At 40.8% G+C, this 23,276-nt stretch overlaps 1 protein-coding gene across 2 annotated transcripts in view; it reads right to left on the bottom strand.

Moving 5' to 3' along the window:
• The window catches only part of NRP1 (neuropilin 1), a 152,959-nt gene that overhangs the window by 83,009 nt on the left and 46,674 nt on the right, over positions 1–23,276 (bottom strand). For both annotated transcript variants that reach the window (XM_044424948.1, XM_044424949.1), the window contains exon 3: positions 9,862–10,043. In XM_044424948.1, coding sequence (XP_044280883.1) covers positions 9,862–10,043 — 182 coding nt within the window. The remainder of the gene's footprint in view (positions 1–9,861; positions 10,044–23,276) is intronic.

Genomic DNA, 23,276 nt, shown 5'->3' with positions numbered 1-23,276 from the left:
GCAGAATGGTTTTTGGTGAAGCACCTCGCTGTAATCACCATATTAATCACCCAGATAACTTGTTCCTGTTATTGATAATCGGTATTAAAATGTAATTCACATTTATTGCATGAACTCCAATTTTCAATTTGCAGCAGAGAGATCTGAAAAAGAAAACTTGTGTGAGATCTGAAGAAGAGGAGGGGAAATTATGACAAAGTCATATGGGAACAATGAAAGTGTGAGCTGCAGAAATCTCGACAGCCCTGGGGAAATAATTATAGTCCCTTCAAACTTAAATCTTTACATCTTAAGGTTGACAGCATTTTATTGGTAAAATAGAGCATTTTGCAAGAGGAGGGGAGTGGATTCAGCAGAGGGAGCCGTGGTTTCAGATTCCTAGAGCCGCGACTCACTAACTCTGCCAGATGTGACCTATGCCTTTTTGACAAAGTAGATGTGAAAGGTAATTCGTACTTGTACCAAGGGTGACTGACTCATTCTGAGCGGTGTTGACACAGGTGCACTAGTAAAGTGTTGCTGTTCGTGAAGGCATGATAAACTGTGTGATTAAAGGCTACCTTGCTGGAATCTAACTAATATCGGTGTCGATGCACTAACCTTACTTATAACAGTAGTGGCACAGTTTTCACAACACCCCTGTGCAGAAAAATGGGTGCAACTCACATAATTTTCCCTACTGCATTTATGCTAGAAGTTGCTGAATCTTTCTGAGATTACTCCGATGTTCTTTCCTGTTGCTTAATATGAGGCTTATTTGGATTGACCTTTAGATATCAGAAATCCATTCATGTCTTATTGTTATATTTATACTCTGCTTCCACTGAGGAACCCAAAGTGGTGTACATGAGCCTTCTCATCTTGATTTCATCCTTACAATAACCTGTGAAACAGGCTGGCTGAGAGTCATTGGCTGGCCCAAAGTAACCCACCGAGCTTGATGGCCAAATGGGGAATAGAACCCAGATCTCTGATGTCCCAATTCATCTCCCTAAACATCACATCACACTGGTTCACTTGATAAGCTTTAATATTTTTTTTTAAAAGATGAAGCTGCTGTATTTGCCTTTGGAAGTAGCTCTCGCCCCCATCTAGAAAAGGAAATCCATTCAGCAGTTCCTCTTCCTGAGGGACCCATCATGTTCCCCATGCCTTTATTTGTGTCTCTGCTTGTGTATGGGCACGTGCTCACAGAGCCCAAAGCATGTGGTCCCCAGCCACATTATTTGCATGCCACAGAATCAGAATATAAGCTCTTATGCTATGTACTATATTTATAAAGGCTCCTATGCAAACATGACAACCAACGAACAGACATCAGCACAGGGTAATGTGCAGAACATCTCAGTAGGGTATTGCTCCCTGCTGAAAAATAATGGACCAGATACATTATTTGGCAAGCACAAAGCTAACTCCCATTTGTTTTTCTTATCAGGAGATAATTCTATAAAGGCATCATAAAATCTTTCTAAACCACAGTTGGCTTGATTTTTACAGTCTGCCAGAATATCCGTTCTCAGGAAAGTATTTTATGTTTCTTGTCAGGTTAGCAAGGCTATAAGCATTGCCTTCCTGCATCCCAGGAAATCCTCTTCACTCTCGATTCTGTTTCCCAGGTTATCATGCGGCAAGGCGCAGCAAGGCAAAAGCACCCCCATGCCATGAGGAGGTTATGGCTATCTATATGGCTCTGGGCTTCTCTACATGAGGGGTTTAACCTGCTGTTTTCTGGAGCCATTGTCTTCTGATTTCACTGGGGGAAGAAAGATAAGCCTTTTAGATGTCTCCCTGTCTTGGGATTGTCATTTCCTGCCTTACTATGGACTCTATTAATCGACCACAAGGTGGAGCCATGGTATACCTGCAGCCTAGGGCATTCATGGCTTTTCCCAGGCTTTTTGTTATGCTTTGAAATGTAATACTGGGCTTTCCTTGTTCTAAACCGCTCTCCCCAAAATGGAGTCCAACACATCTGCAGCAGGGTTAGAAAAGTTTGCTCTAAGGCTCAAGGAGAGATTTGCCCCACCCCTGCCATCAAAGCTCAAATAATCACATAGAGAGAGCAAGTAGTTAGGAACTTTTTCCTTTAGAGTAAATGTAGGAGCTCCTAAACACCCATTCTAAAGTCCAATATGAATTGGGGCCCTACATTTCCTTTTGGAGTTATTTTAGAGTAAAGGAAAAGAACAGTAGAAAAAGACATGCAACATGTACTTGGTCTGAAATCCTTTGACAGGAAATGCATGCTTTATTGCAAAGCTACCTGTCCTCTATGGATTCCAGTCCTGAGGCTGGAGCCAGTGGACATCTTAAAGAGATGTGTTCATACACAGAGATCTTAACAAATTGGAGTGCATAAATCTCCTGTCTAGGTCCACATGAGAAGAGTGTATTATCTTTGGAAACAATGACAGGAAGCACAGTGAATGCTAAGAAAATATCCAGTCGTCAGTACTGCTAGTTTCCTAAGAGAATTCCAGTCTGTTAGATACATATGTATATAAATAATGGCACAGCATAGGAAATGGATTCCTTCTGAAATGATATGAAACACACTACCTCTTGCTGATTTGGCTACCATCCAGGTAGCGGGAATATTCAGGAGACAACTGAGAAGCAGAGTTCACATTTGTTTCGGTGCCAAAACTGCCTCTGCATGAAATGTCGTATCCAGGCTCTGACAAAGTGGTTCATTTTGGCAAAATGCATACCCTGAGGTCCTGTACCTATAGTCAAATTCTAATTTGGGGGTGCTAATTTGAACATTTTCCCTTCAAGCAGAGATAAAGGTCTAATCCTGCTCCTTCTGCACATGTGAGATTGGGCACATGCAATCATTTTCTAAATGCAGCTTTCCATTTGTGGGAGAGATGCTGAGGAGAAGAATGATTACTAGCAGGCAACTCAGGCTGGTATATGAAGGAAGGATGTAGTGGAGAATTAATGGTGTCCCCTAAATTAATTTTTGCTTTCTTGTATATAAAGCTCTTTCCATAAAATTAGGGCTGAACAGAAGCTGGAGGTGAATTTATGAAAACTTCCATGCCCTGTGAAAGCGCTATACTTTTGGTGATTCATTCTTTTTATGGGCGGGTATGGTGTGAACTGGGGAAAAAACCATTTGCCTTCTTATAACTGAAGGCAATACTTTCTGCTTTCATTCTCAGTTATCTTTATGATCTGTTATGTGGTAACATCATAAAGCCAATTGATGTTCTCATGTAGCCGGAGCTGACCCGCTTCAGGGACGTTATCATGCTCTTTTATGGTCTCCGCTTGCCTGGGACCACACAGTGAGTAAGAAGATGAGGAAGGAGAAGCACAGAGAGAGCCTGTGTGGCTATGAACAGTCACAAATGGTCTTAAAGAAATGTACGTTAGATTTTAGTTTTTGGAGGTGGGGTTGTGTCTGAGGGTACTATTGATACAATAAACATTTTGAGTATGGAGATGTAGTGTGTCCCTATGGTCACATACGTACTCCTTTCCTTGTAGGGATGTGGTCTGTCTTAACTCTCAGACAAATGCTGCTTGCCACCAGAAATTTTAATTCCAATCTTTACACTTAACTTCCCCACAGTATTGTGCCCAAGCTGTTAGGCTCCTTCATTGGACTATATGATCCTGTTTGCTGATAATCAAACAGTCTACGACTGGGTTCACATTAAACAAACTAAAACTTTATTTGCAGAATAAGCATAATGGTTTCAAGATGTTCAGAAACTTACTTCATTGGTAGATAAAGCAATGTATAATAATAACTTTTGACTGAGAGATATCACTCTTTCCCCTCACAAACACTCCTCATACACAGATCCTCCTTTCTCTCCAGCACCCAGGTTTCTGTCAGTTTCTGTCTCTCACACACTTAGAATGCTGACAATATTAGGTTCTGACTCTCCCTAGACACAAATACATTCTCTAAACATTTTACTTACTTCTTTAGAATCTTAAATGCTTTTCACAGCACTATCTGGGATTCTACTGAGAAGGCTGCCTCTTCAGACTGTAGACTTCCAACAATGCACAACTCTGTCTGTTAACTTCTGACAGATCACAACTGACTGTAACTGCTGACAGACCACCACTCTCTATTTTTCTCTTCGTGCACACTTCCAAATTCTATCTACACACTCTCAGTCACCAACCAAGCACTTCACTCACCCCTCTTTTAGCCCCCCCTGCTCTTCTGAAATTTACCAACATTTAAAGGAACACAGTCCTGTAACACCATCATTACATCTATGTTAATTATGGATATTTATAAGTCATTGAATATAAAGGGAAATTAATAAGCTAAATATTAAAATGCACAGAGAGGGTGAAATTAGGTTGCATTAAAATAACTAAGAGTGTTTCTGTCACTTCAGCGGATGTCAAAATGCTACAGAAGTAAATAACAATAACAACACAATCTAAATGTGTTTACGAAGCATCCTTGATAGCAATAAGCTAAGAGATAGTATCATTTCCTGATGGAAAGTCTAAAAGTGAAATTGAGCTTTTGTGTAAAGACATATTTTCTTTTGAGAGATCCTTTGGTTCAATGTCCTGACATTACAGTTTTAACCATCCTACTGATGCAGTTTTCTGCGTACTACAGCTGGGGACAAAGGAGTATTCTAGTCCAGAGGCAAAGGAACCAGATGATGAGGGTTATTTCAACATTTGTACTTTGTGAGAGAGTATGTCAAGGGTTGGATTAAAATTGCCGTGCTGGCAGTGGCAAGAGAGCACAGAATGTAATGAAGCAATCACAAAGCTTAGGAAAGAACAGTACAGCATCATGGTGTTGTCAGGGCTAAAAGTGGAGATTGAACTTGCAACCTGTCAATTGGATAGTCCAGTGGTCCAGGGAAGGCCTGAGTATGCTTCCAGAGATGCCAGTCAATGCAGCCAGAAGCAGGTAGTGTGATTCAAGGTAGACAAGACGAGGTACCATATCCTAAGGATACCAATTGTGTCTGAAAGCCTGAAGCAAGGACATCATCTAGTGAAGCTTTGCATGGCACTGCAGTCTTTAGCACAAATTGCTCAAGCTGAGGAGCCAAGCCTGAGGCAGCAGCTATATGCAGCCTTCCAGGCCCCTACCAGCTCCCCAGGCCGCAGTACATCTTTCTGCTTGCTATTTGAGTAGTACTGCGGAACAGCAAGGATCATGCAAAAACAGACCAGAGCGGACCAGAGTGTAAGCCCTTGGAGACGGCCCTTGCACCTACTTTCAGATTCTCCTGGTGCCTTGCAGGCAGTTGCAGTCATTTTTCTGTGGCAAGTGTGCCAAAGCTGAATCTCAGTTCTAAGCAGTGCCCTTGTTGTAGGGAAGTTTTGCCTGTAACAGCCACGAAGGAGGTAGCATTGCAATACAGCACAAATTCACGTGTTAATGCCATATCCAATCCCCCTAGCTTCCTGTGCCACCTGTCCATGGCTGGCTGGCCGTCTATGCTAAATGACAGCTTTTCCCAACCTGGTGCCTTCCCGATGTTTTGGACTGCAACTCCCATCAGCCCCAGCCAAGTATGACCCAGGAGATACGGCTGAATAGATCTGGAGGACACCAGGTCAGGAAGGCAGCAATATGGAATACTCATCATCTTGTTTTCTGAGTCTTAGGTTGCCGTGTACCTGGGAATAACTGCCATTAAACTCAATGGAACTTACTATTATTATTGCATGGCATTTCTATACAGCCCATAGCCAAAGCTCTGTGGGCATTTCGCAACATTTAAGTCACCTATCCAGATTTCAGCCCTGCTTACCTGCCAAGATTAGGCACCATCAGGCACTTCAGGCTATACAGAAGCTACTTCTGAGTAGACATGCCCAGGACTGTACTGTTGGACTTTGAAACCTGAACAAACTTGATTTTTATGAAGTGCTTTAGTTATATTGTTTTCTAGGCTTGCATTCACTGGGCACTTGCAATGCCCCAAGGTGCATGCTCAGCCCTTATTCATTTCTCTCACAATTTAAGGTGTGAACCCTTGATATGGATTTTGTATCAAATAAATGTGGTAATTCAGCTTTAATTAGGATACATTAAAATGTTCAGAAAGAAGGGAAATATGATCTCCATGTTTTTATTTCAACTGTAACTCTTAGACCACACATGTATATGTAATCCTTTCCATCCCTGTACAAAGTGGTATCATTTTCCTTTTGATATACTGTGGCATAAACCTGAATTAGAATTACTTTGGGACCTATAAGTTTGAATATCCTGACTTTTGTGTGCGCAAATTCTCATTTATAATGTTGCCTTAATGTTAACGAATGCCTTTCAGAAAGAGATTTAAGGGATTGTACAAGGGAAGAAATGCAAAGGAGTGCTGAGCTGCTGTGAAATATCAAGGGGACCCCACTGAAAACACTTGCTTTTTAAATACTCATCTAGAAGCTCTTTCGGTGGTTTTGCCATTGTCCATTTGCCCTTAAAATGCAAGGCATAATTGGCAAGGCAGTGAAAATGTGGCCCTAAGAACATAAATGCTTCTGTTGTATAAGGAAAGCTGTTGTTCCTATAAAAGTTAACACCCTGGGTGTTTACTTTATTCATCCATTATCTAATTTTGGTTGGAAGACCTCCTGTCTTTGGAATGTGTGCTTCATCAGGATGCATTCAGGGAAGGCATCCAAAAAGTGCACTACTACTAACTGAATGGCCAGTCACTCAACCAAGGATTTGACCACATGGTAGAGGGACCATTTGCCAGTCCTTCTAATAGCAGAAACCCTTCACACCTTCTTTTCTAAGTTGTGTTCATTAATCTGTCTTCACTGTAAGACACTGAAAGACAGGAGCCGATGCTTGAGGCCTATTTTAACTATTGCTCTTCTTCCACTTCTAGCAAAAACGTTTCAAGCTACTCTCATGATGCTCCTTGTCATTTGTTCCCTTCATTTTCTGTGGGAACCCAAAGTAGACACAAGTCCTAGACTGCAAAGGTTACTGCATCAATAAAAATGGCAATGTTATAAATCATCCAGCAAGCAGACAGAGCTGCAAAAGAAAATCAACAGTAAAAAAAAGTCTAAGTAAAGATTTTTTCAAAAAAGAACAGCCGCAAGAAACTCATTGATTACTGAGCATGTCTTAAAGAAATAATTTTCTTACTGGTCCAGCAAAGGTACAGATGAATAGTTTAATTTAGGATCAGCCATGGCCAACATCCCGTTTCTGGGCAAGGTGTTGGAGCGAGTGGTGGCGGGACAACTCCAAGCACTCTTGGATGAAACTGATTATCTGGATCCTTTTCAGTCCGGCTTCAGACCCGGGTACAGTACTGAATCTGCCTTGGTCGCCCTGTACGACGACCTGTGCAGGGAGAAGGACAGGGGGAGTACATCCCTGTTGGTTCTTCTGGACCTCTCGGCGGCTTTCGATACCATCGACCATGGTATCCTTCTGGATAGACTTGCGGGACTGGGGGTTGGAGGCACTGCTTTGCAGTGGTTCTGCTCCTATCTCGACGGTCGATTCCAGAAGGTAGTGCTGGGGGACCATGTCTCTACGCAATGGCAGCTATGCCATGGGGTACCACAGGGCTCCATTCTATCCCCTCTGCTATTTAACATCTATATGAAACCGCTGGGAGAGGTCATCAGGAGGTGTGGGCTGCGGAATCATCAATACGCTGATGATACCCAGCTTTACCTCTCGTTCTCCACTAATCCAGGTGAGGCAGTGGCTGTGCTGAACCGGTGCTTGGCCGAGGTAAGGGAATGGATGAGGGCCAATAAACTGAAACTCAACCCAGACAAGACGGAGGTCCTGTTGGTTGGCGGATCGGGTTTCGGAGAGGGTGGATTTGACCTGGTCCTGAATGGTGCAACACTCCCTCTTAGGGATAAGGTCCGCAGCTTAGGAGTACTCCTCGACCCGGAGCTTTCTTTGGAAGCTCAGGTGACAGCGGTAGCGAGGAACGCCTTCCTTCAGCTTCGGCTGATTAATCAGCTGCGCCCCTACCTGGAGTACGACTGCCTGGCGACGGTGACACACGCGCTGGTGACTTCCCGCCTAGACTTCTGCAACGCGCTTTACGTGGGGCTTCCCCTGAAGACAGTCCGAACACTTCAATTGGTGCAAAATAGAGCTGCCAGGTTGCTGATGGGGATGGGGCGTTATGCTCACATGACTCCAGTCCTCCATCAGCTTCACTGGCTTCCCATTGAAGCCCGGGCCCAATTCAAGGTGTTGATTATGACCTACAAAGCCCTAAACGGCTTGGGTCCTGGCTACCTGAACGAGCGCTTACGTCCGTATATGCCCGACCGCCCTTTGAGATCTGCGGGAGAGTCCCTTCTCCGGGAACCCTCCATGAAAGAAATTAGGAGAGTAAGTACTCGGAGGAGGGCTTTCTCTGCGGTGGCGCCCAACCTATGGAATTCACTCCCCAAAGAGGTCCGCCTGGCACCGTCGTTACTGGTTTTTCGGCGCCAGGTAAAGACCTTTTTATTTAAGCATCATTTCAATTGTTAAAACATATGATCTGGCCGGGGCAACTTCTTCTTCCTTCTCTTTCTCCTCCTATATTTTTATTTTATACAGATAATTTTAATTTTGTATTTGTAAATCAATGTATTTTTTTGTATTTTTATATTTAATGGTAATTTATTATGTACTATTGTATTTCAATGTATTTTATCATGTTGTAAGCCGCCCCGAGGTTTCGGCAAGGGGCGGCATAGAAATGTTATAATAATAATAATAATAATAATAATAATAATAATAATAGTAATAAAGTTAAGTTAATGCCTAGCATTTTGGTTGTAGCTGTTGATTGGGCAAGAATCTGCAATAAGTTGTATTTCTTTATGCAGTCGTGCATGGTACTATCCCATTTTATGATTCTTGGAACACACTTGGCAATTTCACTCCAAACACGTGTATACAGGATACGTTCATTTAGGTATTTATTTATGTATAGGACTTTTGTACATTGTAATACATGACAAAATATAAAATGATGGATGATTTAAAATTTTGCAATGATAATGTCAGTAAAGCAGGGTAGCGAGATAATGCATTATAGGTCAGTGAACACTTGTATGAACGAGTCTGTATTCAAGAGTAGTTGAAGCTTACTGCAGATTTTGTCTCTCAATCTGCATGTGGAACAGTGTCCCAAAGGGTAAGTGTCACTACTAAGGAAGCCCACCTTGAATATCCTCCAGAATGATGAGTAAGGCCACTTCACAAGATCTCAGGGGTCAGCTAGTTCTATCTAGGGAAAGGTGGTTTGCTAGGTCTATCCATAGGTATCCACATCTAGATTTATGACAAGGCAGTACACCTCCAAATGCTAAATGTTAAAGGCAACCAATAAAGGATGATGTTCATTATCAACATAACAGTCTTGTGAGCTTTTCAGAATGTACCTTGCCATTACTGAAAACAGAATGGAAGGCTGCTGGAATATGTATTAAACTTGGTATTAAAACAGCCTAACATACAGCCTCTGGTTCAACTCACACAATAAGCCAAACACAATGGTGAGTATGTGTTGAACATGTCTGTTGCTAAAATCTGAGTTACCATGTTGTCTGAACACAGCTGCACTAACAAATCATAGTTTAGCCATGGACAATTCGTGAAAAGAACCTGTGGTTTGTTGTTGGGTTGTGTATTGTGAGTTATGCACGGCAAACCAAATACAACTTACTCTTTTGTCTGAACACAGTTGGCCACTTGCCTAGGGTTGCTTGGTGAACATCATTTGAACCCAGCTTTTCATAAAACATGCACTCTAGCCACTAATCCATCATAAAGTGTTGTTTTAATTCTCCCCTCCCCAAATATTGGGCCTCTTATATATTAAAAATAAATAGCAGAGCAGAACAACCCTAAGCAGTGTTGCTTACCTCTTTTGAAAATTTCATAGCGAATGGAAAAGCCGGCTCCATGAGTTTCATAATCAGACACAAACTTGATTAAGAGGTACGGCCCTGTCGATATCACAGGAGGGGGGGCGATCTTGCCACAGAACTTTCCCCATACTCTCCCACTTGCGTTGTCACCATCAATCACTTCAACATAATCGTACCTGGTAGATAAATTGGAGAAAGAAACTTTTAACTTCCAGGAAAGAAAAGAGAGCTAATTAATTTAGGAACCATAGCCATGCAGCATACATAATGAAGAAAAATGCCAGCCTGTTTGGAAGCTGCATTATGCTGAGAGATATAAGCAAAATGAAATAATTAAAATGGACTACATCATGTCTGTAGACATCATCTGGCAACATGGATCTATTAGGAAGAATGGCGCCCATTATGCTTACAGACAATGTCAGCTAAAGTAACCAATTAACAAGAAAAAGGAAATCTCATGAGTACAATTCTGTATTATTAAATTGCATTCCTTTGTCTATAGCAGCATTGTTATCAATACATAATACACAGAATTCTTTTCAGATGGTGAAGTTCTTGTCTGAATTCTAAAATGTCTTTTTGGCTTTAATTTCTGTATAATACTTTAATTTCTGAATGCAACTCTCCAAACATAGGTCCCTAGAATAATAAATGAAGCCCTAAATATTTAACGCTCCCTACTACTCCACTGCTTTCTTGATCAGTATATAAACATGCATCCTTTTTACAACACACCACTTGAAATAACCAGAGAAAGCTCTTTGTGTTACAGAAAAAGAAAATTGCTTTGCATTTAATATCAGAACTAGGACGTTCTTAGCAAATGAGTTAATATACATTTATGCACTAATAATAATTGAAAATTCTACCAAAATTTATATTTTATCAAGCTTTCTTTCATCTACATGGGCAAGTCAAAGAACGATATATAAAGAACTCGAGCTGAAAAGCAAAGAAATCAGAATAACATTGTTTGACTATATGAACCTGACTCAGACCATCTACCATAGAATTGCTTAAACTGGCTTGAGGTGGTTCTCCAGTGCCTTAAAGTAGGACTTTCCTTAACTCTCTTGCCCCAGAACCTCCTAACACAGATGCTGTGGACTGAACCCAGAATTTTTTCAATGCATAAAAGCAACATTACATGAAGCTGATTGGTGGGAAGGGAACCTCCCTCCCTTTTCTCCTCTTTTCCACCTGTGTCCCTTTTTGCACCACTTGATGGATAAGTAAAGGGGGAAGGGGAGTTGGTCTGCAAGCTGGTGAACTAATGAGAAATACTTTATAGTTGGTGAGCTCAGATGAAGATGCACAGGAGAGAAGACAGGAATTCTTTACTGGCTTGGATTTGGAAAAAATAGGGACTTTGAAAGCACACTTCTCTTTTGAGTAAGGCTTTTATGGCTTTTTGTATTTTTTTTAAAGAGAGATATCCAATTTCTTTATCTAATAAAGCAAAATAATTTTTTAATAACCTGGGATGATGATTATTTTTTTTGATAAGTTAATGAGGAAGATGGACCTCCAATTCATTTCTGGAATAATAGATTTTAACCTGACATATAAACAGACCAATTAATAACTGGTATAACGTACTATTTATATATTATATAAGTACAGATACAGAAGCAATGTTGTGTATGCAACTGTTTTAACATATTGTTAGAATTTTTGAAAAATTGAAAAGTAATTAAAGTATCAATTATCCAAGCCTGGAGTTCTGTCTATGTTAAATTACAGGAAAAATTATGAGAGAGTTGGCACTCTTCTGCTGGTCGTTGCACAACCACTGCTGGTGCAAGCAATACATAGCCTGATAAAGTTACAAAGAGTTTTGCAATACCTTCTCAAATGCCTTGTGCAGTGGCTTGTACAAGTGAAACAAAAGCCACTGATTTGACATTTGCATAAGGATGAAAACAGGATTTGAACTAGTGGTACATACTTCATACTAGGTGGATGATACCACTGGATACCTGGATAGGATTTGACCAGCATCTCAGTCTCCACAAGGGTTAGAATCACAGCACACTTAGCCTGCCATCAACAGCCCAATTACTGTATAGATATTCAACACTGATGATTTTCATGCCATAATTGTGTGAGGTAATGGTACAGTCCACATGTCTCTCTGAATTATGCTGGTGACTGTCCCAGATTAGATAGTTGCTTCCTTTCTTTTACCTAAACATGTCTAAGTTAATGCTAGGCTTCATTACAAATGGAATTTCTCAAACCAAACCAAACCAAACCAAACCTTTTCCAGCTTGGAATGAGAATTATTAAATTATATCATGGAATTATAGAATGAGAATCTGTAATATTTTGAGCATGTGCTGTCAGCATTCAGCATACCAGACGGCCAAAGCCAATTGATGTATAGGGGCATACAGGCAAATGTTCTTTGGTTGCTATGAACTGTGTGACTGAGTCATGCAACCAAACTATCATTTATTTGGTGCATCTCTTCTTTATTTGTGGTGGTGCCCAGATTATGGAATACACTTCTCAGGGAGGTTTGTCTGGTGCCGAGCCTATATTCTTTTTGGCGCCAGGTTAAAACCTTTTGATTTAATCGTCATTTTAAAAATTAGCATTTTTAGTGTTCACATTCGCTTTTGATTTGATTTATTGATTTATAGTAATTGTATTGTACTGTTTTATTGATTGTTTTTATGGCTATTGGTTTTAATCTTGTAAGCCGTCCTGAGACGCGATAGTGAAGGACAGCATATAAATGTTTTAAATAAATAAATAAATTTGGGTAAATTCTCCCTAATGTTGTTGAGCTTCCTCATTTTGGGAGGGGTTGTCCTTGCATTTCCAAGTGTTTTGTTACCATGGCTAGGGCAGAAAACTACAATTCACCGGGATCAATATGAAAAAAGGTTTGTGGCAGGATGAGTGCACATATATTAACATTATAAGCTGGGAGGGAAGTCTTCGAAAACACGCTGAGAAACATGTAATTACTGAGCTACAGGGAGATTGCATATCACTGGTTTATGCCTCATTAAAGGATTATAAATCTTTAAATAATTAGTCAGAGAGATGTCTCCTCATGTTACTCTTCCTGTTCATGGCCTCTTTGCTGGTCATTGTCTGCCTGTTCTTTCATTACTGGAGACGTCCTTTTGTGTGTACAGAGAAACCCACACTCATATGCCGCAGATCCTGCACTCTTCTTCTTGGCATTAATTACTATGTTGTTGCTAATTACTATGGAATAGAGAAGGGTTCTTTCTGTCCATACACAAGAGAAACTTTAAACCTGCTTTTCCATACTACATAAACTATATTAATGCATATTTAAGCAAATTGATGCAATGATGTAATTTCAGTTTTATTTTATTTTCTTAACAAACAAGCAAGCAAAGATAGACCTGCAATCTAGAGAAGGGAAAACATCACCATCATTATTATCACCACCACCACCACCACCACCCTTTTATGTTGCCCCATAGCTCATTGGGGTCTCTGGGCAGTATACAGATTTTAAAATATACAGAGGAACAACAAAATAATCATATTTAGGAAGCAATAAACAAAAAATTGGCAGCCTGCAGCAAAGCGTCCCAGCTCTGAATGGCACTGAAACAGCACTGAATGGGTGCCATGCTCTTTGGCACCCACCCAAGGGAAATTCCCAATGCCCCGAACCCCTCAAATGGTCCTGTGATGGGAAGCCTTGCAGATACTGGATCTGTAGTTTGTATTAAATGGTTAAATTAACCAAATGGGTGGAAATAATATACAAAAAGGAGTGCAAGTGAACCTGAGAGCACTCTGCCTTCTGATCATTTGAAACTGCCCAGCTGAGAAAGGAGGGAGAATCAAATTGCTCTCCTCCTCTATTTCTTAAGCATGTGTTCTTTTAAGGGCAGAGATCTGTCCTCAGTCCTGTGCTGTTGTACATTCAAATTCCAAAAGGCTGGTTGGGAACATAAATTTACAGATGATTTAAAAAAATACCCCTATAATTAATTTAAAAACCCGATTACACATGTCAATCAAGTAAGACCTCTGTATCTGTGGGGAGATAGGTCAACCCCTCAGTGGATGCCTGAAAACTATGGATAGCAGCAAGTACTATAGACTTTACATCAGCCCTCCACATTTGCAGGGATCAGGGGTGTAGGACCCCCATGAAAGTGGAAAAACCAGGAGTATCTCTATAGAAAAATTGTGAATATCTCTAGGGACTCTGCTTGGAGATGCCATACTCTTTGTCTTGGTACTAGCCAGCCTCACTCACATGTTTTGTCTTTCAGTGGTTGCAAAGACTCTAGATGTTTGTGTTTTCCTCCAGATATAGTCACAGTTTCACGATTTTTCCAGTTTGTGCCCCTGACCCCTGCAAATGTGGAGGCCCATGATCACCCACAGTTTAGGGAAACTGCAAGAACTGAGGCAGTGAATATGGAGGTCCTACTACATAAATTGTTGTAAGCCGCCCCGAGGCTTCGGCGAATGGGGCGGCATAAAAATGTTTTAATTAATTAATTAATTAATTAATTAAGAAAGAAAGAAAGAAAGAAAAAGGTGGGCTCTCTTAAGGTGACTCCATTGGAAGTGAAAGATCAAGAGGTCAAGAAACTCCAGATAATTTTTACATGTGGCTTGAGCTCCTTTCTCTGGAGTAACCTGAAATGATGACTGTTTAATTCTTCATACTATAATATGTTGACTTTAGAAATTTACCAAATGATTTTTAATCCACACAATCTCATTTTCTTTTCATTATGCTATTATACCTGGCATTAATGTGCTGCATTAATTTGCTTTGGCTATTTCATCATTTTGTTATGCATACTGAACCTCCCAAATTATACCAATGTGTGTGTGTATATGTGTATCTATATTTAATGGCAGTGATGTAAACTCTATCAGACAATGCTGAAGTGGGCAAAAGAAAAAGTCTTTACGCTGACCAGTGTCACCCATAACAATGCAATTCCAAACTGTCTGGGGCCCCATTATTTATGTTTACATGAGATCTCGGGAGACAACTGCAAAGATGATATCACTAGTTAAAGTGGACAGCTAAAGGCTCTCTAAATTAAAAATGACATTACCTCACCGTTTAAAATTGTATGCCAGCTTTGGTATATATCAAATTGAAAATAAAGCTGACACTGATGGTAGTGTAAGCATTAACATATGTGAAATAGTGTGCTAACAGCATTTCCTCTTATACATCTGATGTTTTAGTAGCCATTGATCAATGCATTAGCTTGCTGTCCTGTTTCAAAGACAAGGGAACAAAAGGAGGAAATGTTCACTTTGAGACAGTTTCGTAGATATTTCATGCGGTACAGTTGTCCTGCAAAGAGATTAGGAAGGTAGATTTATGCGACAGTTGCTTTTCTGGTGTAAAGAGATATTCTACAATGAGATGCTTCTGCTCATTCCATACATTAACTTCAGCCTTGCAAGTAAGAACAATGGCATTTGTTAGAGTGGCTTCTCTCACCTTTCTTGGATTGCTCATGAGTGCTGATTGTTTATACAGACATAGTTCCTACAAATTGTGAAATATTCATCGAAAAGTTAACTAAAAGAAGGCAGGAACACGAAGCTGGCAGCTGTTTTCCAAATTTAGCAGATCAACTGCTCAACACACAACCCAGCTGAAGCTAAGACATTGGGACTTAAAAGCTGAGCAAGGAGCAGTTCAGAACGGATATTTTGAGAACCAGGCAAAAGTTGCCACGAGACTGACTAGCCCATGTCCGGTTTGCATCACTCAGCCCATGTTCATCACACAATTGCTGAACCACTTTTGCAGGAGTACTGCTGTGTCTGAAGCCATTGCCACCTCAGCCACGTGCACATTCTGTACCAAGCTGGAGGTGGAGAGCTGCAGACCCTTCTGAAGGAGGGCAAGTCCGACGTCCCTATGGATCCACCAGTCCACACTGATAACAAATCAAACATGTCTGTGCATGTTTGTCCTGTGTTCCACTGGACCAATTACATGATGGTTCCCATGGGAACCTGGCTAAATAATAAGTAGGGGTGTGTGTGTGTGTTGTGGGAGAGGGGGAGAGAAATATCACTGCTAGAAGCTGGTGGGGAGGCAGAAGCTGAAAGAATTGCTTTTGGGCCCACCTAATTTTCTTCTTCCACACAGGCTGTACCCCATGTGTGTGCCCTCCCTGCCCCCACACAAGCCTTTAGCCTGGTTATTTTTCTCCCCCAGCCCTGGTTATTTCCATCCCTTGCCTTCTGCTCCTCTTCCTTCCTAGCCCCTACTTTGCTCTTTCTCATCCACCGCCTCCTCATTTTTCTGTTTCTCTCCACGCCCAGCTTTAGCCTCACTTGGTCTCTGTTGCCCCACCTACTTTCCTTCACTGTTTCTCTCCTCTCCTAGTCTCTGGTCATGCTCCTTCTCCCTTTCTACCCCTTTGTACTGCTTTCTTTCCCTGCCAGGTGAACAGCAGATAGGTGGCAAGTTCTGAAAAAGGAAGGAGAATATGGTGCCCTAATTTTTTTTAAAAATATTTTCTTTCTCAAGGGGTCAGATGATCAAGAGCTGTGTGGGCAGCATTGAAAGTGCCTACAAGTCCCTGCTTTGGTCTGGGAAGTAGTCAAAGCAGAGCACTCCCTCTGAACTCCATGGGATTAGAATACCTTATATGTACTCCAATACAAAATGAAGTGTTTGGGAACAACTGGCACTAGATTATCGGGCTCTATGATTGCTCTCCCCTCAAATACTGGGATTTGATTTTGTATACATGATCAGGTTTCAGGGCAGGGAAACAGAACCAGGATCAGGATTCCATGCAGCAGCAAGAGTAGGATCTGGAGGAGAGAAGACATGACCAGCTCCAGGGGAGTATGGGCCCTAAGCAAAATACCCTTTGCTAGGCCCTGACTTACATGGGGGAGCCACAGAAGACCGATAGGGTCGGATGACCTGGTGGAAACAACTGGTAGCAGAAGAAGCAGAGCTTTCATTTGTAAGAGCCATCACCTACATTTTCCACAATGCCTCAGAGTGATGGTACATTAGGGGTAGGTGGGGAACCAGTGGCACGCAACCCAAGCTAATTTGTTTAAAAGGGGGAAGGATTTAGGGCTGGCATAAGTGATGGGCCTAGAACAGAGCCAGAGTTTAGGGTAAAGCATGCCTCTTCCTACTTGCCTGAGATTTCAGCAATTACTCTGTCTCTGCCCACAGTTGCAACTATTAGCAAATCCCACCTGAAGTACTTAGTTGTCTCCAGAGAATGCCACACATATTGTTGGCCATTTGGGGAGCATTGGTGGAAAGGTACTTTTGATTCCTCCGCTGTCCTAGTTCCGGAGCACTCAGTAATAGTAACAGCATTTCTCATGGCATTTAAAATTCTAGATAAATGACAAGGCATTCAGATGTAATTATCAAGGCTGGCATTTGAACCTCTCGAGACTCTCAAAGAGCATGAATGAAACTGGCAGCACTAAAAGGAGAATAATTCTAAGAGTTATCTGCTGAAGCATATTGGGGTTTCACAGCACTGATCTGCAGGAGAAACCACTTGTTTACATTATGATGCATTATTTACCACAAGCATCTTTACATACAGTATGAAGAGAGAGACAACAAATGTATATGTGAGATTACAGAATTTAATCTAGGGTTGTGATAATCCCCCCTGGAATTCCATCCTCTTGAATTCATCAGACTTCTCCTTGGGCTTAGCCCTTGCTTAGCCTGAAATGCCTGCAGAACTCCAGTTGTGCAACTGACAACTTTCTTTTACAGCATGTGCAGCACAAACTAAGGCTGGAAGCCATGTGTGCAGAAGAGGATGCCACTTGTACAACATTTGTGTGTGCTTGCTTCCTGGTGGGCACCTGCACACACCCTTGGCAGGCTCTCCAGTAAACTGGAATCACTAATGTGAGAAAATAGTCTGGAATTCAGGGAGTCAAACCCAGGGATTCCAATGGATTTTCATCCCAAAAAAAGATTCCTCACACACTCCTAATCTTATTGGATACTTTGAAGAATCAACAATAGAGTTGTCTTGGGTCAAGCTTTCAGGGCTTCAGACTGACCCTTGATAAAACATACATACATATCCTGAACTCAAGGCCAGAGAAGTATAGCAAAGCTGCATTTGCCCCCAAATTATTCTGCAGCAAAAGTCACAATATGGAGGTTCCAGGAATGTGCCTGACCTTGGGAATGTCTCCAGGTGCCTTTGGGGAAGCTCCAAAGCTGAGCTTCAGGGAAGCTTGCTGGAACACATTGAGAGCCTCCAAAGTGATGGACATCAGGCAAAACCAGATAAGGCAGTAATAGGTAGATTTAAAGCAAACCATAAGCTCAACAAAACTTGGGGGTAGGGACATCTGAAAAAATCCTGTGAACCAGCTGTCCTCCCTGCAGATCAGATCAGTATTAGAACAATTTAAACAGCTAGGAAGAAGAGTGTGGTGTTTTAGTACAGTAATATTAACAGCTGAGACTCAAACCACACATGCCATGAGGTTTTCCTTTGACATTTTCATTCATTACACAAAGAAGTTACTGAGGCTACAACAGGCCACTAACAACACAAATGTAGCAACATGAGGATCTTTCTTTTCCAGTTTTCCTTCTCCAAATCACCCTTCCCTGAGATGCTCTTGGTTCTGCAAAAGAAAAAAAAATCCTTTTTTTCCCACTGCTGGGTGAAAAGAGCTAAGACAGCAGTAAAGGTGGGAAACTGTTAGAGCAGGAAAACAGAAGACATCCTTTCTCCTGTTCCAGGCTACAGTCTAAGCCACTGCTTTAGAATTTAAAACAGGAAAGGAAATGTTGAAGGAAGGGGAACTATGTCACACATAGATTGAGCTTTATAGTAAAGAAAACTTTGACGGAAAAGGTTCAGAGTCTGCATCCTAATTATGGATGGACAAAACCCCTTGGTGGCTCATTTCCCCCCCTAATCTAGAGTTTAATTTGTCCCACACTGTAAGAATGTCTCCAGTTTTGAGTTTGATTTTTCCTGAATGTTGAGAATTTATAATAAATGAAGGCAAATTAATAAGCATTTTATATTTCTCTCAATATATGCATTTTTCAATGAATTTTAGCTTAATAGTTTTTGCAAGCAATTTTCCTAATACAATTCATATTATGTTATTCACCCAATATACATATTGTTGTACTTTTTAAATTTGAGAACTCCACTGAAAAATTAGAAGTCTAGAAGATTTCACTTTGCATAATAATTTAAAAGAGAGAAAATAGGTAACATCAAATTCAAATGCAGACTGAACAAATTTCTCTCCCATCCTGAATCCCAACATAATAGGAATCCATTTGTTTGCTGCTGGAATCACCAAGCTGAATTCCTTCCAAGAATAACACCTTCCAGAAACCCACAAATGTCATCATTTAGAACCAGAAGGATCCTTATGTCAATTTCATTGCAACCACAAAAGAAACTTGGATGTAATGTTCGTCCCACTTATTGTTGAGCAGAAACAGCCAAATTGTTCTCACAGATGTATTCAGATAGCAAAGAATGCACTTGAGCCTATGATAAATTCTAAATCTAGTCTGACACAATTTCTACTTCATAAATTCTGTTATGGCCACATGGCAAGCTTAACTGCAAGTATGTAGATGGGAAAAGGAAAATTGAGAACAGCAAATGGTCTATGACACCCATAGCAAAAGAACTGAATCCAGCAATTACAAGTTCCAAAGTCAAATTATCCAATACTAGTTATGAGATCCGAACAACAAGCTTCCGGCAAAACAGTATTTCGACATAAAAATGAATGCAGGTCATGGGGATTCCTGAAGAATGCACACTATTTATTTCAAGGTTTATTTTAGAATGGCACAGTGTAATAGCTTAAAAAGAAGAAGCAGAGGAAAGTACTGTTGTAGCCTGAAAATAGTATTGTACTGAAGAAGGGAAAGCAGCTTGCATCTCCCTCCGGAGTTGGTACCAGTTCCACTCCATAAGTTTGTCATTAGAAAATGCTGTACCAGGGCTGCTGTTGGCATACTGACATGCCTCTAAGGAGACTAAATGTGTCACTTCAGCCACACACCCAGACTAGATTGGCACACATCCCAGGATGCTGAGCTTGCGGTTGTGGATCTCTCAGCCAGCAAAATCATGGCTCTGTTATTGCTATCAGTGGCACAGCAAATATTTTTACAACATTATAGCTCTACAGGGTCTAGAAGAGCATGGGTATCCAAATACAGATAGGGAGCCAAGCACCACTTAGAGCTTTGTTTTATAAACAGCACTGTATTTTGGGAAATAGGAGAAACAAAATCCGACTACTTGTGGTTTGTGTTTGGGCACATGCCCAGATTATGGTAAATAAACATAACCATACAATCACATTTGCACCCCATAGATTCTCCTGAGAACTCTCATTCTACAGTCTTTGGAGGCGCTAACTTTGCAGAAACACTCTGAGTTTTATGGGATTCTGCATATGGTTCCCTATTATATGGAAAGTGATTCAAGGGAAATGTAAAAACCTATCCCTCCACCTTTTTCCATATCTACAATTCGTAGCTGAAAATACTGCTACTTAGTCCTAATTTTATGGTTCAGTAAAAACAATGTCTGGGAAGAATTCCCACCAGAATTATGAAAGAGCATAGAATTCCTCAAATGCTTCTTCTATGAAGATTGCAAAATACTAGCTCTTATTTTAAAGCACTGAGTTATGACTTAAGGAGAAAGGGCAGGAAGTACTGTGGTCTTTCTTTCTGTCTCCTTCTCATTTTCTCCCCTCCCTCTCTCTGTGTTTACACACAGACATGCAGACATGAACCAGTGCAAATTTTATGGTAGCCTCAAAATACCAGTGGGACAGAATCCCAGCTTCTGGAATCCCAGCTTCATACATGAGAAAATGCTGATTTGCTTGTGCATAGTTTTGCTCTTCACTGGTAACCTCATTCACAATGCATTAGAACCACTGCTGTTGGAATTAAAGGCAACTCCATTGCACAGCATTTGTAGTGTGTGATTTCTATGTAGTAGCAATTTTTATGTCCATGCATGGTAGACTCTTCATACTTCTGGACCAAAGTCTAAACAACACATACTCAGAGACAAAATGGTTCTACTTGATCATATCAACCAGGAGTTTATCTAGTTTTGAGGGGTGCCTTCTGAGCACTGCAGGTCCTCCCTATGGACTGATTTTAGGATTTTTCCCCCTCAAGACACCTAGTTGAGGAAATCTAGTTTTATCAGAAAGCACTCAAGATACCAGCTGTCACCATAATCCCAGAGTGTTGACCATGAAGTGGAGACTGCAAGGAATAAGTGAAGCACTTTTATAGGTGCCTTTAAAAGTAGTAAAACACACAGGTAAATTAACATAGAATGAGTCACCTTTGGTTAAGCTGTGTCATTTATATTGCTTCTGTAAGCATCCAAATTCTACTGCTTTTAGAAATTAAACTTCTTTAGCTAATAATGTCAAACTAAGCTTTCATGTTCTACCTGATGATGTCTACAATCATGCAAAATTTTGAAGTGATCCAATAAAAATCGCCACAGGTACAGTTAAAACGTGCTGAAAATTGAGGCGCACATATTTCTTTTGAATGTGGGTGACAACTAATGATGTACTTTTTTCAAGTTTGTAAAAGAAATGTGCCTGTCATTGACTTGGGGTAGTTCTGTGCTACAGTTCAAAAATTATTAAGCCTTTTGTTCTGCATGGAGGCCTCTGTTAGCAACTGCTGGCAAAGTTACACGCAGCACGGTGATTGTCCCTCTGGAGCAAGAATGCAGCCAGTAGTCCGTGTTTTGCTCCTCCTCTGTTCTGGCAGCGGGGAAGGGATAGCATGAAATGGCCAACTGAGATAAGAGTGAGGTAATTTTGAAGGCTGAAGGACTTGTCATCACTGATGGAATGGCATAAAGAGGGAATCCTGCGGTTACCCAGAAGGAAGGCTTTCCAAACATATAGGGACATTACTATTTATTCAGTCAATAACTTAGTGCTTGCTTTTTTAGGTTGCATTTTTGTTTTGCTTCAGAACACTGTAACAATACATTTCTTTTTCAAAACAAAAGGGGAATTCAGTGATAAAAACTCTGCTGTTTTAAGACAGGAATTAAGGTTATCTCATGTCGGCTCAAGTTTCACAAAGCCAGGAAATTGGAATCTAAGGCTGATGCTTTCTCAATGTTCCTGTGACCAGTAACGGTGTTCTGCAGTGTCCCACATTGTGCTTGCTTACAGGCGGTGTGCAGGCATGGGTCAGCCGTAGCAAAATGGTATAGTTGCTTCATAAAGATGTTTCATAAAGGACCAGGATAATGGGGCAACTTCACTGGTCCAAGGTTTTCCATCCTGCCCACCTGGATTTGGACCTGAAAGAGTCAGAAGAAGTGGAGGTACATGGAAAGCAAGTTGTAAGAAAGCACAATGTGGGACATTGCACAATGCCACCACTGATCATTGTGTACATTTGTTATGGTATCAGGCTTCATTTCAATTTCTTGAAGAGGTTGTTCTTTGTTCTAGAAGACTGCTTTGGCTTCTGAGGTTGTGTAATAGAACCAAGCTGACAGAAGAAAAAATTGTGGATATGCCAACAAAACATTGTCCCATTTGGATTTTCCTGTTTGATATGAACTCAGGTGATGGATGTGTTAAATAAACCTAATACAAGCCTATTAACATGAAAGAGCAGCTACTTAATGCTGACACAGATAACCATATATAGAATCACTAATTGTTGCACAAATACAAGGTTGTCAGCGAACAAGCAGTTACGCATGGTAGATGGTTCTCATAATCATGTAACAGGATCATTATGCTATTGCACAGCAAAAACCATTTAGCTGGGAAGGTGGTAATTTTTCATCCATGCTGAGAATTTTGACTTAAGGATATAATGTGCATCAGTTTAATAAAATCTAACAATGTAATGTAGGCTTAGTGTGTTGCACTAAGACCGGGGAGATTGAGGTACAAATTTTCACACAGTCATAAAGGCACGTGGGTGATATTGGAGCAGTCATTATCACTCAACATAGCCTACCTCACCTGCTTGTTGGGAGGATAACATGGGAAAGGTTAACTTTACGAACTGCTTTGACCTCCATGGTGAACTTGTAGTGTGTTGTAGATCAGAATGTGGCTGTGGGAGTGTTTCCTGACTTTTGAAGTCCTGTGTCATTGATAATTCAACCTTATTGTGTAAGAGTTTAGTGCTATGCAGACTCAAGTATAAAATGCATTTTCAAAATAAGAGGATTCAGTCCTTCTTTTCATAATATTAGATAGCATTGGAATCATAATCAACAATAAAGGAAGGCTGCAATCTGATACTCAAGTCCCATTGCATTCAGTGATGTTTACTTCTAAAAAGTAAACTACATCCATATTTGCCCAGTCGCCCCCTGAGATCGGCGGGAGAGGCC

This window comes from Varanus komodoensis, unplaced genomic scaffold (assembly GCF_004798865.1).
Source record: "Varanus komodoensis strain SLA01 unplaced genomic scaffold, ASM479886v1 scaffold15, whole genome shotgun sequence".
Lineage (NCBI taxonomy): Eukaryota > Metazoa > Chordata > Lepidosauria > Squamata > Varanidae > Varanus > Varanus komodoensis.
The sequence above is the reverse complement of the archived record's forward strand: the minus strand, read 5'-3'. Positions and strand labels throughout refer to the sequence as shown.